General features: G+C 36.2%; 1 protein-coding gene across 2 annotated transcripts; it reads right to left on the reverse strand.

The window, feature by feature from the left end:
• Positions 1-514: 514 nt before the first annotated feature.
• LOC129264811 (protein amnionless-like) lies at positions 515-15,786 on the reverse strand. Of its 2 annotated transcripts, none has more exons than XM_054902757.2 (12): positions 15,345-15,786; positions 12,135-12,250; positions 8,016-8,154; positions 7,237-7,430; positions 6,519-6,668; positions 5,946-6,039; positions 4,931-5,046; positions 4,154-4,307; positions 3,695-3,769; positions 3,039-3,132; positions 2,658-2,811; positions 515-1,910 (listed from the first exon to the last, which is right to left on the reverse strand). In XM_054902757.2, the coding sequence occupies exons 1-12, from the start codon at positions 15,376-15,378 to the stop codon at positions 1,731-1,733; spliced, it is 1,500 nt and encodes a 499-aa protein (XP_054758732.2). In that variant the 5' UTR covers positions 15,379-15,786; the 3' UTR covers positions 515-1,730. The 2 variants fall into 2 exon arrangements, with proteins under 2 accessions (XP_054758732.2, XP_063958221.1); XM_064102151.1 differs by lacking the exon at positions 15,345-15,786 and adding an exon at positions 15,058-15,181 and having other exon boundaries at positions 12,135-12,305.
• Positions 15,787-16,714: the final 928 nt, after the last annotated feature.

A 16,714-nucleotide genomic window follows, 5' to 3' on the forward strand; every position in this document is an offset into this window, starting at 1 on the left:
ATGGAGCCCCTGAAGTTGTATTACAGGTTTTTTATTTCCTAGCTTGTTCCGAGTTACTAACTCGTTCCCTCATCTTTCAACATGCTCCCTCACTTGTTCCCTCGACTTATATTTATAATGGAACAAGTTGAGGGAACAAGTTTTAAGTTGGGTGGAAAAAAGTTAGGAAAAAAAGTCACATCACCTTAGGGGCTCCATAATTGTTAGATCAGATTTAAGAATAGAATCAGCAAAGATCTCGGGGGAAAAAGCTGTGCTTGTTCTTTGTAATTCCATTTCCATCACTTACACACACTAGCTCGTTAACATGTCAGTAAATTGGAGGTCTGTTAATTCCGGACACCTTTCTGTCTCGATTAAATGAACATCCTTAACACCAATTGTCACAAACATCTTGTACTTCATAATATTTTCAAAAGATATATTCAAGCAATTTGTGACACATTGCTGTAACTTTTTTTTTTTCTGACATTACCCAGGAACAATACACATAGTATAAACAAGTACACAAAAATGCAATATGCTAAGATTATATTTATTGATTAAAATGGAATGAATACAGAGGAATTACCTTAAATTTCTGAAAATTATATTTAATGTAAAAAAATACCTGTATAAAAACCTTTTTTTATGGCTGTTTATTAAAAAGTGAGGAAGAAATTCCTTTCATAAAAATACACAACTTTAGAAGCACACAGTACTGGAAGAGGTGTGAAAATTCAAATATTTAGTACAAATCTAGAAATACATATAGAGCATTAGGGCCACAAACGGAAATGCTCAGTCTAATTGTATTAGCCAACTATTTGCAAAGATATAATATTTTGTATCATGTATGGGACATTGAAAAGCACACAGCAGCTTAGCACACACATTTCTATATTGAAAGAAGTATACAATGCATTTGTCCATGTAATAAAAAAGTCTGTATTGCATTGGGAAATTCAACAGCACACAAATTTATAAAATAGAAGTATGACATAAATGTTCTCGGTAAGATGCATAATTTATATTTAGCACACAAATAATTTTAAGAAGTTTGAAGTTCATTGTTCTGGAAGATGCAAAGTTTATGCGGCATATTATTTTATACTGAAAGTGATAATTGTACATGATCAAAGTAATAAAAAGGGAGAATGCAGTAAAATTCAATTAAAAGCACACTAAGTAGAATAAGTAGAGTAAAAAGGGGATGGTCTATATTAAAATAAACATGAAATCTACTAAACAAACACTGATGTCCTTGTTCAATGATGTACATATGATGGCTACTCTCTGGTTTGCTACTCATAAAGCACACTAATAAAGCGATGAATGATTATAGAAGAAAAAATATGAATACCCTATTCAATATACTTTCATTTGAATGAATACTTTGGTCATCAGAATACAAGAAATACATTTACTTGGTGTAGATTATTGGATTTCCCATATTGATGATGAATTGAATGAAAGGTTATGTGAGCTTTTGGTCAGCGTTGATTTAAAATACTAGTACTTGAATTTTATTCAATTAATAGTGTACATTTCTCTTGATTTTCATACTTTTTGAATACTTATTCACTTTGACTGGGTTGAAGATTTACTATGGAGCTATCCCCAGGTTCTATTGTGTCTAAGCACTATAACCCTATTTAAGACACAAAAAAATCATGTATATAACAACTCTGGCAATGTATTAGAAGTCAAACAACTTTCATCAAACACCAAGATTTCCTTACATCGACACTCTAAGCACTGGACTCATCCAAGACATTAGCAGACATGGGATTTGAGAAGGCTTTCATGTCTCCATCTTCCTCCCAGTTCGGACCATTGATGGCGCCCTTCTCCTCAACTACATACCCTGACTTCTCGTCATCCCCAGACCCATTGACCTTCACCTGGGCAGGATCTGCATAGATATTCTCCTACAAGAAACAAATGACATGCAATGGGAACATAATCAGAAACTTCAGTCTTTCTTCATAGCCAAAGAACCTGCAGCCTCTATCTTATATTTTTTAAAATCTTTCTCAGAATCAGTTCGCATCATTTCATATTTTTCATCTTTTTTCATACAAAAAAGTACAAGGCAGGCAATATTCAAGTTTCAAGAGAGAGATGCACATAAAAGAATCATGGCACCCCCTTTATACTTGCTTTTCATGACAAATATTCCACTCCATGTAATCATAATTATAGTGGTGCATATAACTGAGGACAGTAGAATACATGTATGCTTGAATGCTGATGAAGTATAGAATTTGTGTAAAATAAATTTCATTATCAAATATGCTTGGAAACAAAATTTCCTGAATCATTTCAACTCCCCTAACAACAAACTCTGGAGTGTAGATTGATCAGTGCATTAGGGCTTCCATCTACACAAATTTTGACAATGTATTGGATTTTTTTTTCAACTCCCAAAGGAGGTGAATCTCTTCTCTACAGGGTCTCCATTTCAATTATATACTGTAACGTGTACGACAGCAACTCTTTGTACATGCATTCAACTGGACACCATAGGTTCTTGACAAAATCTGACAAACATTTTATTCGACTTAATGATGCCTCCTTAATTTCCAGTACACAATTGTAAAACAAAACCAAGCTAAGCCCACCAATGTTCATCAGAGGGTATATCTTCATAGAAAATATGTGATGTGAGTTCATACCTTGCCTGTAGTGGTATACATAGGATTATCAAAGCCTCTCACAGCAGCGTCAAAGGCTGGATTAGGAATCTCCTGCATGAAGCCTGGAGGTATACCTTGAGACATCTCAATATCACTATCAGCATGTAATGGTTCATCTTTCCAACTAAGTGAACTAAAGAAAAAAAAACAAATATGGATCATGAGACTCCATGCTTGGTCACTGCAACACAGAAAATTTAAATAATTAGAACACTCCAACGTTGAGATGCTCTAGTTCCTATCTTTACTAAGCTAGGAATCCAGCTAAAAGAAAAAAGACTTTGATGGCTAAGACTGACTGTGTTCATCTACCTTCAATCAACAGAAACTAAATGATATCAGGTAAAAATGTATACTTACTTTCTTCTCATGAGAATGAAGATCATAGTACTGATGAAGCAAATTATCACAATCACAGCAATGATAATACCTGCTATACCTCCACTTGTAACTCCTGTAGAGAGGGGGGGGGGGGGCATTAGGTTATCTTAGTATCAAATGATTAGTATCCATCAAACAATCACATTAAAGGTAGCTTACAACAAAATCATGTTTACAGCTTTATTTTCTGACTCTTCTGATGTGTGAAGAGAAGAATTATCAAAAAATTGAATACAGTTTTGTTTTGTGAAATACATAGAAAAACTCCCTAAATTGCCATATTTAATGGTCATTCGTACTTATTGGTACATATTTTTTTCATATAAAAAGGAATAAAATAAAATGGATTATATCTAGTTATATATCAAATTTACAGGTAAATCATTTTCAATTGAGAAAGTCAAAAAATTCATGGAATTTACATTACATGACACATGGTGCAGGGGGGGGGGGGACACAGAAGTGTCTTAATTTAATTGAACACTGAAAATTCACATTAACTGTTATTCTTTGATATGTTTCCCTTTTATCTGCTTAAAAAACAACAACTTGACATCAGGGTGGACCCCCCTTCCCCTTTAATATATCAGCCACAATTTAACAATTTTCAGTGACAATTTGAAGACAATACTAACCACCACCAGACAAACCACCAGTTCCTTTCTCTGAACTCTCCATAGTAACACTATTAACTCCATAAGAATCCAAATCTAGAGGTACACAAGAGAAGTAAATACAGTTAACATAAATAAATACAATTTGAGGGACACTAGAGCTCTGCAAACAAGAACAAGTCATAAATGAGCAATAATGCTAAATCTCCCACTGCAAATAAGAACAAGTCGTAAATGAGCAATCAAGTTAAATCTCCCAAGGAATCCAATTATTATTATATTTTACATACATTACTCTTTTTTTTGCAATTCAATTCCTCTTTATTTATAAAATTGATAAGAGGAAAGAAGAGGATGGAATCTGATTCACAAATATTAAGGGAGGAATTAAACAGAGGCATGTGTTTTCGTTCGACAGGCAGATGCTCAACCGACAGAGCCTTTATAAAAACCCAATGTGAAAATTCACGGTCAACTTACTTCGAGCGATGTCGTCCTCCACATCAAGGGCAAGACCAATGGCTGCTTGTCCACTGGTACTCCCTCCATTGTTGTCTGTGAAAACCATCTGAATCTTATCCTCACTAGTCTTAGACATGTACATTGTTACATCATCCTCTGCTTGGCGTTTCTTCTGCACATTGACCGAGGAAGAGAAGGAAATTATGTTGAGTTTTCGGCCAAAGAGTATTCGTTTTGGCAACTTTGATTCAAAGTTATGCCTGGAAACAAAGAAGCCAGCTTTTCAAATAACACTTCTCAATTCACATATGTATTACACATACTTCATAAAAGTATGGGTGCCTATTGATAATAATAAAGAGATCCAGGGGAAGGGGGGGGGGGCTTTTGACCCAAACTGGTACACAATATGTTCCCTGTGGTGTAAAGCACCCTCTCATTCTATTTCTCCCTCTGGTCCCCAGACTATTTAAGAGTCAGTGCCTCCTCCCCAATTCTGAATATGGGATCCTCCCCTACATTACATGCAACAATCTCAATGGCTTCCTCATGACATAATCATTACATAAATTCAGATCTGCAGACTGTCTTCAGAGCAGGATTCATTCAACAAATTAATCCTGCTTGATACTCATTTACCATGCTCCTGTTGAGTGTTCCATGAGTTTTTATTCAAATAAAGTTAATGTTGTTTTTCTAAGAATATCTTACTTCTGTTCTTGAGACTACACAGATTAAATGTGAGAATATCTCTTACATCATTAGCGACGGAGAACAATCAAATCATGAACTCACTCTGGCTAAATTGGAAGACGTAGCTGAAGGACCAAGGCCAAATTTGCTCTCTATGTCTGTCTTCATTGTCTCATAGTTGAATGTCTGCGGGTTGTATTCCATTGTAACAACAGCTCCTGGGGATTGACGTGAAAAGGATGTCAAAATAAGTTTGCCTTTTATCATAAATAGGTGGCATACATAAGTTGTAACTGCCAAAGACAGTAAATACTGATATCTATTTCTGGAATCTTAATGAACTTGTTCATAGATGTTCCAGTTCTGAATTTCATGTACTATTAAACTGCAGTCATTTAGGTAAAATCGAGTATGATTTTGAAGTAATTCTGAAGATTCTTTCTTACTATTTGCAAGAAATTGAAAATCATGAAACAATTTTAGTTGTTTTTCAATTTGAATTTAGGAACTGCATCCTAAAGATAGCAGAAGATTGTCCAAAATTAACAGTTTTGCAATAAACAATAAACTGAAATAGTTACCACTACCACACCATTGTTGTTGTCCTTGCTGGCATTATCATCATTATCATCATCATCATCATCATCCTCATCATCCTCATCATCATCATCATCATCATCATCATCATCACCACCACCACCACCATCACCACTCCTACCATCACCACCATCACCACTACCACATCGTCATCATCATCATCATCATCCTCATCATCTTCCTCATCATCATCATCAACATCATCATTATCATCATCATCATCACCATCATCATCATCATCACCATCATCATCATCTTTATCATCATCATCACCACCACCACCGCCACCACCACCATCATCACCACCACCATCACCATCACCACTACCACATCATCATCATCATCATTATTGCAATTGTCATCATTATCAAGAAGACCACAATACACCCCAGTTATTGCAACAAAATATTCTTATAGTATATAACAACTTTATTGTTGAAAGTTGGATACTTAATACATAGTTTTTTCTGATAAATAGTTATTCTCATAAATGGACAAGAAAGCTGAAATAATTGCTTACCACATACTGGGCAACATCCTCCAACAGGGATAGGTGCATTCCGGCAGGTAAGGGGAGGACAGGTGCTCTTGAAGCCACAAATCTTTGTCCTAGTCTGAAACAAGAAAATAATTTCTAATATTTACTTCTGTGCCATATGACATTGATCACATTGCATAAAGTGCAGATGTTCCACTGAGCATCATCAAAATATATCATTAGAATAAAAAATATGTAATTTGTTTCAGAAGTCACACATTGCATAAAGAGTAATCCAGTAGTGCTTATCCAGGTTTATGCACTTTCCAGGGCAACATTATGAAAATTCAATGAATCATCATCGATCATGAGTGATGAAATACATGTATGGTTTACAAACCTGATTCGAGACTGAGTGCTATACATACAGAGTCAGCCTGAGCAGGAATTTGCCATACCATACACATATGCTGTTTCCTGTCTAAGTGATCTTTCTTGACATTCTAGAAGAAACTAACAAAATTCCATGATTCTTTGCTTCTTGAATAAAGAAGTTTCTATTCCATGACTTTCTAGTTATTTCCCAAGCTATTGAAACCTTTCATATTGACTTACTGGTTCAACATCATTCCCACAAACACAGCCAGTCAGGTCATTACACTGGGAGTTCTTCAATAGAATGGTAGGATTGTTGGACAGGGAGAACTGCTGCTGCCCAGATGGTGAACTGAGGAAGCTTGAGAATGCACTGGTAGATACAAAACTCTGAAAGAAAGAAAGAACAGAAACAGGAATAGAGATGATAAAATAGATGCACCAAGAATTTTGTGCTACATGTATATAAAATAATACATTGTGTGTACTATTTGTGCAAATACGGCATGTAATAAAAATTAATGGTATTAATAATGATTCCAATTGATCACAAGTGGTTTCAACCTTCAGTTGCATAATTCAACACAAGTACTCAACAAGTACCTCAGGTACACAAGAGAAACATGTGGAATGCCTCTGGCAGTCTATAGTCTCGCTCTGCTATGCAGGCGAGAAAAAAAACCCACAGACTTCTGCACAAGTCAACATCAGAAATAGCTATGAAGCTCATGAGTCATGACAACAGCTTTGTTGGAACCAAATCTCTAGAGAATACATACATAAATTCAATTATATGGAGTTAACAATAGCATGTTCCATTATCACTTTGACCTTTAAATTATGATTGTTAAGTTTTTTATCTGAATGGTCAACTTATGCAAGACCTAAAGTTTTTTTAAAGAAAAAAAAAACACTGTTAAAATATCTTCCTGAAAATTAAAATCTTGAATATACTAACCTCCCCGGCAAGGTTGACTGTGCCTACAGTGGTACTGAGGTCTACTTCGACTGAGAATAGTTTCTCAGTCGGGAAGATGACCTGATCAAACTGACATGGTATGCTCTCTGTATCCACTGCAACTGGACCATTAGCTCCAACCCAGTTCACTGGGTTATACCAACTCTTGGGTGTGTCAGCAATAAATGTTTGCTCTATGTAAGAAAATAAAGAGAGAATAATAGGCTATATATTATTGCACCATTCAGTGATGAGATAAAGCAAATGCATTTCCAGCCCAGCCCCCCCCCCCCCCATAAAAGGCATTACAGTACCCACATTTCTTATGAAAAGCCTTCCTTTTTTATAATAATTAGTGTTTCTTATTTGCAATAATATATACATATATATATTTTTTTGGGGGGGGGGAGTATCAAATAATTTTGGTCCAATAAGGGGAAAAAATAGTATATACTTTCATATCTGTCAGAGATTTGAATGCATTCTCTATCATAACATTCTAGATATGCCCTTGGAGAGTGATACAGAAAAAATAACCACTGAACAGATGTCTACCGGTACATATAAAGTGCAAACACTTCAAAAGCAGATAATTAGAATCTTTGCTTTATTATTTATGATTCCAAACAGTGACAAACAAAGCTCTTTTCCTCAGGAAACAAGCAAAAAGCTTTGATACTATATTGAATTCTACACTTTTAATTGACTTTTCTTGAATTGGGTAATATTAACATGCAATGTATTTATTATAAGAGATAACAGTTACAGTATCCTCCTACCTTCCCCTGTGCAATCTGGCTGGACGCTGGAGTCGTCAGTGAAAGCAAGTTTTAAATTTTTGTCCAGGACAAGTGCTCCATTGAGTGGAAGAAGTATCTGTTTCAATGTAGAGTTGGTCTGCATATATACTATGTTGACCTGGATGTGAAAACATAACAAATAAGGTTATGTTCTACACATGAACAATAATTACAGCTCTAATTTATTCAAACTCGGCTATTCATTTAAGCTAGCCAGTTCACAGGCTGCGCGTGGCTGCTACCCGCCGGCGCTCATCACTCAGGGTGCGATGGCATGTGCGGCGGCTGCAAGCGCTACTAATTCCAGTTTTCCACTTACCAGTTGTGAAGGTTGTGCACTAAACTAACCTTGCTGAACTAAAATCAAGCAAACCAAATATTTCTATGATCCAAATGATGGCCATCATTAATTTCAATGCAGATTCATAAACAAGCAAGATGCGATTTCACATTGACATGCTGCATGTAGTTATTAGACACTTTATGTTCAATTTACCACAGGCTCAGTTATATAAGCTTCAGAAGATTCAGAATGCAGCTGCTCGCATCGTCACTTTGTCAATTAAACGCTCTCATATCACTCCCATCTTGAATTCACTGCACTGGCTCCCTATCAAAAATCGGATTATCTTTAAGATTTTGTTGCTTGCTTTTCATAGTATTCTTGGATCAGCACCACAATACAGTCTTTCATAATTTATCAATTATTACAGACCAAGCAGGTCTTTGCGCTCATCCACTTCTGGCTTCCTTGTTATTCCAAAAGTTTCAAAAACTTGGGGGGTAGATCATTTGCTTTTGCATGCCCCACTTTGTGGAATAGCCTTCCAGAAGACATTAAAAAATGTACCTCTGTTGAAACTTTCAAAAATCTTCTAAAAACTGTTTATTTCACTCTTAGCTCTTTCTCTTAGCTCTTTATGTACCTTGAGCACTCTACACAATGGATTTGGCACTTTATAAGTCACATTATTATTATTATTATGATTCAGCATTAATTTTGCTTTTAACTATGCTAATTGCGCTGCGCTCAGTGGAACCTCATAAGGCATCTGCGCCGTCACTTCACTAGACTTGCCCGGTGGAGGCAGCCCGCCGTACGCTGTGCCTGAGTGATTCCATAGTTTTCAGTCAGACGAAAAATAGTGGAAAAAAAAATATTCTACTCTGATGTCACAAACTATTTTCATCTCCAATCAATTTCATTTTTCTGGTGAAATTATGATTAGTCACGTGAATGGCTTTTGACCAATTAAATACATGTAGCAACAAATTTTCAGTAAGGGATATAAAATCAACATTTCACAATTTTTAGGAAATTTATGTCTCCTATTAAAAGTACTTAAGTTTCATTTGATGAACTGTTTAAAGAATCTTATGATGCATGAAAGTGATGAAAACCACTGGCGTAAATCCCGGGGGGGGGGGGGGGATGGGGGGGATATATCCCCCCCACATTTCGAATAGGGGGGGATGGTCTGTACAAACATCCCCCCCACTTTTTACGAAAGTAATGGAAAAAAAAAATCACAAGAGATAATTGTTTTATTGGTGAAAATTCTTCCTGAAATACCGCTTAACAAATAAAACAATATTATTGAATCATAAAATGCAAATAAAGAGCCAGTTCACCATTTCCAAACGAAATACATATGTCCTTATCATAACATTGAAGAGAAACTCCCGTTTCTTCCAATTCATCTATGTTGGGGTCTTTGGGAAGGGATTAAGATGAAATGTCAATTCTTTTTTAATGTAATCTCTAATAAAACCATTAAACCATCATGGGGTAAAAAAAATAATAATATTGGAGGTGTATTTGCCATATGGACATACAGTGGCGTAACTACGGGGGGGGGGGGGGGGGGGGGGCATGGGGGGCACGTGCCCTCCCAATCGGCTGACAAAAAAAAAACGGGGAAAAGGGGAAAAGGAGAAAAGAGGGAGAAAGGAAGAGAAGCGTGTAGTGGGAAAGAAGAAAATATTATTCATTATAATGTTATATTATAATTATGTTATGTTACATTACATAAGAAACATTTTTATCATAACTTCATGAAACATAATTTGCCCAGGGCCTACGTCTTCATTGTTCCTGGTGCTTGTATTGTCTGTTAACGAGATATATAATCCTGTTGTACTGAAACATCCCGTTTTCAAGTCAATATAAACCAAATATATAGCACTTGAGTTATCATTGTTTTATATTATAATGTTATATTATAATTATGTTATGTTACATTACATAAGAAACATTTTTATCATAACTTCATGAAACATAATTTGCCCAGGGCCTACGTCATATGCTTCTTTTTCATGACTCAAAAAGTGATTGCCCCATGTTAAGGTCTTCTTATGAAACATTTCCTGTCCGTGATTACGTTCGCATTAGTGGATTGGTGAGATATGTCTGCTCTTCATGAATTCCTAAAATCAGTCCTTAAAATGTCCCTTCTTCTGATCTGAATATCAAAAATTTTCAACTCACGTTTTGCGCTCGCATCATTATATTGAATTACGTATGGTCCTAGTTAATTCCTACAAAGAAACCTTAGAATGCCCCACTTCAGGTCTGAATTATCTAAATTTTCAGCTCGCGCTTCGCGCTCACAATATTTGATTAGTAGTGAGATGCGTATGATAATCATGATTGCAATGACTACAAAAAGTGTTTCATGTGTTCAGATGTAATTCTTATAAACCAGCAAGCGCTTGGCACTCGCATTAGATGACTATGGTGAGATATGCATACTCTTAATGGATTCCTAAAATATATTCCTCAAAATCTCGCTGTTTGGGGTCAAAATATACGAAAACTTCAGCTCGCGCTTCGCGCTCGTATTGTTTAGCGAGACAGGTACCTATCATGATTACACAAATTTGATTATAATGTCTCTTTTTAGGTGTGAATATAAAAAAAATTCAGCTCGCGCTTCGCGCTCGTATTATTTGATCATGAGATGCATATCCGTTTAATGACATTGTCCAGAAAATGTTTCTATTATTAGGTCAGTATAACTGGCAACTGAGCGTGCTCACTCAGTGATTCAAACATTCGGGGGGGGGGGCACTTCCATTGACGAGTGGATACCATGCGCGACCATGGGGTCTCGAAAAGCACCCTAAACACGTATTTTCCATATTCTGAAAATGCACCCCTTAACAAGTATTGGCGTGTGAAACCGTACCCTTAACAAGTATTGGAAACAAAACGATACTCTTGACAATTTTCCCTGAAAAGAACCCCTAAACAAGTAGGGCCTAAAGTGATATGTCGCAGGTCCGTCGGTCGTCGGTTTTACCTTTACACATCATTTGGTTAAGTACGGCCCCACCTTCCACACCTCGCACAAATCGGACTCTAAACACGTAGCGTTGGGGCAAAAAGGACATCCTTAATAAAATATTTTAATTTTGTTTTATCATCCCCGCAAATTTTACCCTAAACACGTAGCTTTCCTAGCGAAATAGATACCCTTTTTTCACTATTTTTGTGTTTTTGACACCCTTATCACGTTACGTACGTAACGTGCCCTATCTTGAAAAAGACATCCTTTTTACGTGTTTTTTTGGTCGCGCATGGTATCCACTCGTCAATGTAAGTGGCCCCCCCCCCCCCCGGGTGGTGCCCCCCCCCCCCCCCCGGGTGGTGCCCCCTCCCCAATGCCGTGACCCACGGTACGCCACTGTGGACATATCAATGATAATTCCTTGCATATCTAAAAACATGACTGCAAAAAAAAAGCCAAAATATTTCAGTCATCCCCCCGACCCATCAACACGGATTTACGCCAGTGATGAAAACACTACCAAACAAAATTTGAATTACCAAAATCTGAAATGCAGATTTACTCAAGCAGCCCATGTATAATTTATAGGCACACCCTGCATATACATTGTACATGTACCTTCCAGGCTTCCAATCACCTCTATCTCTCAAAAAAGTTGGAATGCAATGAAAAATATAAAAATGTAGGATTTTACTGATCATTGTCAACTAACATCATAACAAATGATAGAAATAAAGTTACAAAGGAAATTTTAATTGATTATTGAAAGCATGTCATATGCTACAGTTGAAAAATAACTGTGACCTACCGACTCACGGAACTTGATAGAGTCCGATGCACAAGGAACTCTCCCTTTATCCCAGTTGTTTGGGTTTCCAAAATTAACATCCTGTTGCCAAGTTTTGGTATCCCCATGGCAGACCCCTAACAGAGAGGGAAAAAATGGCATGGTTCTAAGAATATATCTTAAAGTTTACTCCTGGCCTGAAATAGAATGTGAGTTTAATAAACATTTACATGTAGGGTGATATTCTGATAAACCTAGGTTTAACCCTAGTCTAAAGTCTAAACTAGAATTTCAAACCTCCTTTCTACATGTATGGAATGCTGGCTTCAAAATATTTCTTCCATATTCGTGGCAATTAGAACTTACCAATTAATTCATTAAAATTCATATTTTTGTATTTTCTAACTCTTCCCATTTCATGACTCAATTAACTCTTAATTTACTTTTTGCAGCACAATAGGAATGATTTTTAATTGGTGAATGAGATAACAACTGGAACTCCACAAAAGTATAGTCGAACTTAGCCCCGGTTTAATATTAAACCACTGCTGTCAGAATACCAACCATGGAATACAATTAAAGAGGCAGAGACACAGAAATTGGAGAAAACGGTCATCATAATTCATACATGTACATAGAGTTGCAGAGTAGAGAGGGGGTCTGATATCCAAACACTTACATGTAAATGGAATTGTCTACGGCAACAAAAATTGGATTTGAATAAAAAAGAAAAAATCAAACACGCATATTACTGAAAATTTTATCAAATCGAATGTAGGTAAGAAAGCTACATTTGAAAATTTCGCTTTTTTTCACAAAACAGTTAATCACTTTTCTTCATATTGTGTTTTCTTCATATTTACTCTGCAGTGCTGCAAAGTATAATGAATATGACCCCGAGTTTGAATAAATGGTATCTGAGTGGTTTTGAATTTTTCCTCACATAGAAACAAAGCATTTGGCGAACTTTTGGTGTTTTAAAAAGCACATTTGCTATAATAAAAGTGCTGATAGTTTGAAAACAAGCACATGAACTCCTATTTTTTAATGTTTGCACCTCTTCGGTATACCTTCCTCTGCAACTTTGCAAAGTTTGGTGAAAGTGACATGGGTTTTATGAAGTGCAGCATTTATTGTACTTTTCAAATTGGTTATTGAAATATCACATTTTGTAGATTGGGTTTTTCTTTCACATCATTTTTAAGAACTGACAGTACTGTTAGAGCAAACAAATAGCAATATACATGTAAATACATTCTCCATCTTAATAAGGATACAATTACATGTATTAACAATATTGCAAAATTTGATGAAATTTTAATGGATTTTGACTGAGTAATAGAGGTTTACATCCATTTGGGTGAACTTTGAAGCTCTATAGCAAAAAATCAAGCACAAGGACCCATGTTATTGTTAAGTTTTGCATATCTGGAATATTCAGGTGCTAAAGTATCTAGATGTGCAAAGTCTAGTGAAAAATGACATGGATTTCAATTTAAATGTGAAACGTCCATAAGTTCAGATATTCAATTTAATCACTGAATAACAAGCTTTGATATTTATTTTACTTTTGTTTACATTCTTGCTTAAGTTGTCATCCATTTCCATTTGAATTTCAACCTGTTAACTGTAGAAACTTCAGCATTATGCTAGTATGATGGTGGTCCACAAGTCTGCGCACCTAACAATTTGAGTTAAGATTTAACATTAATTACTTTTTCTTTCACAAAATCTTTCAGTTTATAATGTTCCTTATAATTATCATTATGAGTAAGTGTACCAAATATCTCATAAGAATTTGAAAGAAATATACGATTTTCTTGGAAAAAACCTCGGGCTGTCATTTTCAGATTGAAAAAAAAAATGGTACCCCATGTCTGCGCACCCATTCACTTTGCACACGATTCAGGGATTTTGATGACAAAGGCTGCATTTTTAGGCTGTCACATGAAATGCCCAAAATTCATTATTTTTCCACCATTTTGAGTCAGATTTTTTAATGAATATCTGTCTATGTATTGCATGTGTAAAGTCTGTGTTTGTTGCGTATCTTCTTTTACTAGAATCGCGCAGATACGCATGTGTGCAGACTTGGGGGAACTTGCCATAAGTTTTTTTTATTGAAAAAAAACTAAACTTGTTACTGCATGGTGTGGTAGTCTTGGCTCTTGTCCTTTATAAAGCAGATAAAAACATCAGTTAGTTAAATCTGGGTTTTATCACCATACATTACAATTACAAATTAATTGTCTCACATTACTTTCCCCGGTACTTTCAAAGTTCAAACAATTAATGAAATAGACCTAATCATGATTGCAAAGTTCCCCGGGGGGCCACTTACATTGACGAGTGGATACCATGCGCGACCAAAAAAACACGTAAAAAGGATGTCTTTTTCACGATAGGGCACGTTACGTACGTAACGTGATAAGGGTGTCAAAAACACAAAAATAATGAAAAAAGGGTATCTATTTCGCTAGGACAATTACGTGTTTAGGGTCGAATTTGCGGGGATGATAAAACAAAATTAAAACGTTTTATAAAGGATGTCCTTTTTGCCCCAAAGAAGTGTTTAGAGTCCGATTTGCGCGAGGTGTAGAATGTGGGGTCGTATACTAAACCAAATGATGTGTATATAAAAGGTAAAGCCGACGACCGAAGGACCCGTAACAATAAAACATTCATGTACTTGTTTAGGGGTTCATTTCAGGGAATATTTGCCAAGAGTATCGTTGTTTCCAATACTTGTTAAGGGTAGGGTTTCACACGCCAATACTTGTTAAGGGGTGCATTTTCAGAATATGGAAATTACGTGTTTAGGGTGCTTTTCGAGACCCCATGGTCGCGCATGGTATCCACTCGTGAATGGAAGTGGCCCCCCCGGGCAAAGTTCACGAAATTTCCATTCTTGTTCAGACATAAAAATAAAAACTGGGTATGGTACATGTAGTGCCATTGTGCCAACACATTAAACCAATGAGTTGTATCATAAAACCACTGTTTAATAGGAGTTACACGTCAATTCCACTGCACCACCTTGACTGACTTGAGTTGTCACATAATGTAATGATCTGCATTATCTTTCTCAATCTGGTCTGGTACTGTAAAATAAAAGTCGACATGGTTGAGGACTGTCAAAACTAAGAATAAACTATTATTTCAAATCTTCATTTAACATGTTTAATTAAGATTTAAGAAATTAATCTTAATAATACTAAGAAAGTTACATACCAAATAACAAGGTGAAAAGGACTAGGATCTTCATCGTGATGCACTTTCCAATTGATTAAACATCCACAACATTCCTGGTTTCGATGTCGTGAGTTTCAGCGTCTTACCGTAATGTTCGTCGGTGTATATTGTACTGTTACCGTACCCGTTCCATAGAGATCCCGCTTTGGTGTTGGCTGGCGACCGGTAGCGAGGGGGAGGTTCCCTTCGCCGTGGACCAAGGATCTAAGAACCAAGTACATCGAGATTGCAGGGATCAGCAGTGGCGGTTCCCGGTTAAGGTTCCGGGCGGCGAAATTATTTTTCCCACCGAGTTCTGGACCAACATATGAATATTCATGACTTGCGTCTTCGGATTGAGAGTACGCATGCGCGTGGACTTGGCCTCGACCAGTGCCGATCGTAAGCATTCACGTTTAGTTGCTCAGAATGAATTAGCATCGTCAAATTACCGGTACCCTTACATAGTTACATAGGCCTTATAGGCTTAGATCTATATATACATCCAATTCTTAAACACTTATCAAACTAGCTGCCATTAATGGCAAGACATGTGCTAGGGTAGGGCTAGCTTAGGCTAGCGCATTAACTTTACCTCAAATCTGGACCTGTCTAATGCCTAATACTAATAGGAATAGCCGACTAATGCCATGGGTAACTTAGAACTTGTTAATTCTGAACTTTAATTGATTAGATTCCTATCCTGTTCATATTCTTTATAAGGCGCTATGAATGTCCAGTTGTTAGGTTGGAAAATAAAAAACTTTCAGCTCGCGCTTCGCGCTCGCATTCATTGTTTAGATTCTTATTCCGTTCATTATTAAGTGCTAAGAATTTCCAGTTTTTAGGTTGGAAATCAAAAACTTTCAGCTCGCGCTTCACGCTCGCATTAATTGTTTAGTTTCCTATCTTGTTCATATTCTTTTTAAAGTGCTATGAATGTCCAGTATTTAGGTTGGAAAAAAGTCAGCTCGCGCTCGCATCTATTATTTATTTAAATTCTTATCCTGTTCATGATTTGAAAAATGTGTTACGAATGTCCAGTTTTTAGGTTGGAATATCAAAAACTATCAGCTTGCGCTTCGCGCTCACATTAATTGATTAGATTCCTATACTGTTCATATTCTTTTTAAAGTGCTATGAATGTCCAGTATTTAGGCTGGAAAATCAAAAACTTTCAGCTCGCGCTCGCATCTATTATCTAGTTAAATTCCTATTCTGTTCATGATTTGAAAAAGTGTTACAAATGTACAGTTTTTAGGTACTTCCTATCCTGTTCTTAATTTGAAAAATCGTTACGAATGTCCAGTTTTTAGGTTGGAAAATAAATATTAGCTTATTTGCCATGGTTTAATAATTATGTCTAGTCC

The sequence above is a fragment of the Lytechinus pictus genome, chromosome 7 (assembly GCF_037042905.1).
Source record: "Lytechinus pictus isolate F3 Inbred chromosome 7, Lp3.0, whole genome shotgun sequence".
NCBI classification, from domain to species: Eukaryota; Metazoa; Echinodermata; class Echinoidea; order Temnopleuroida; family Toxopneustidae; genus Lytechinus; species Lytechinus pictus.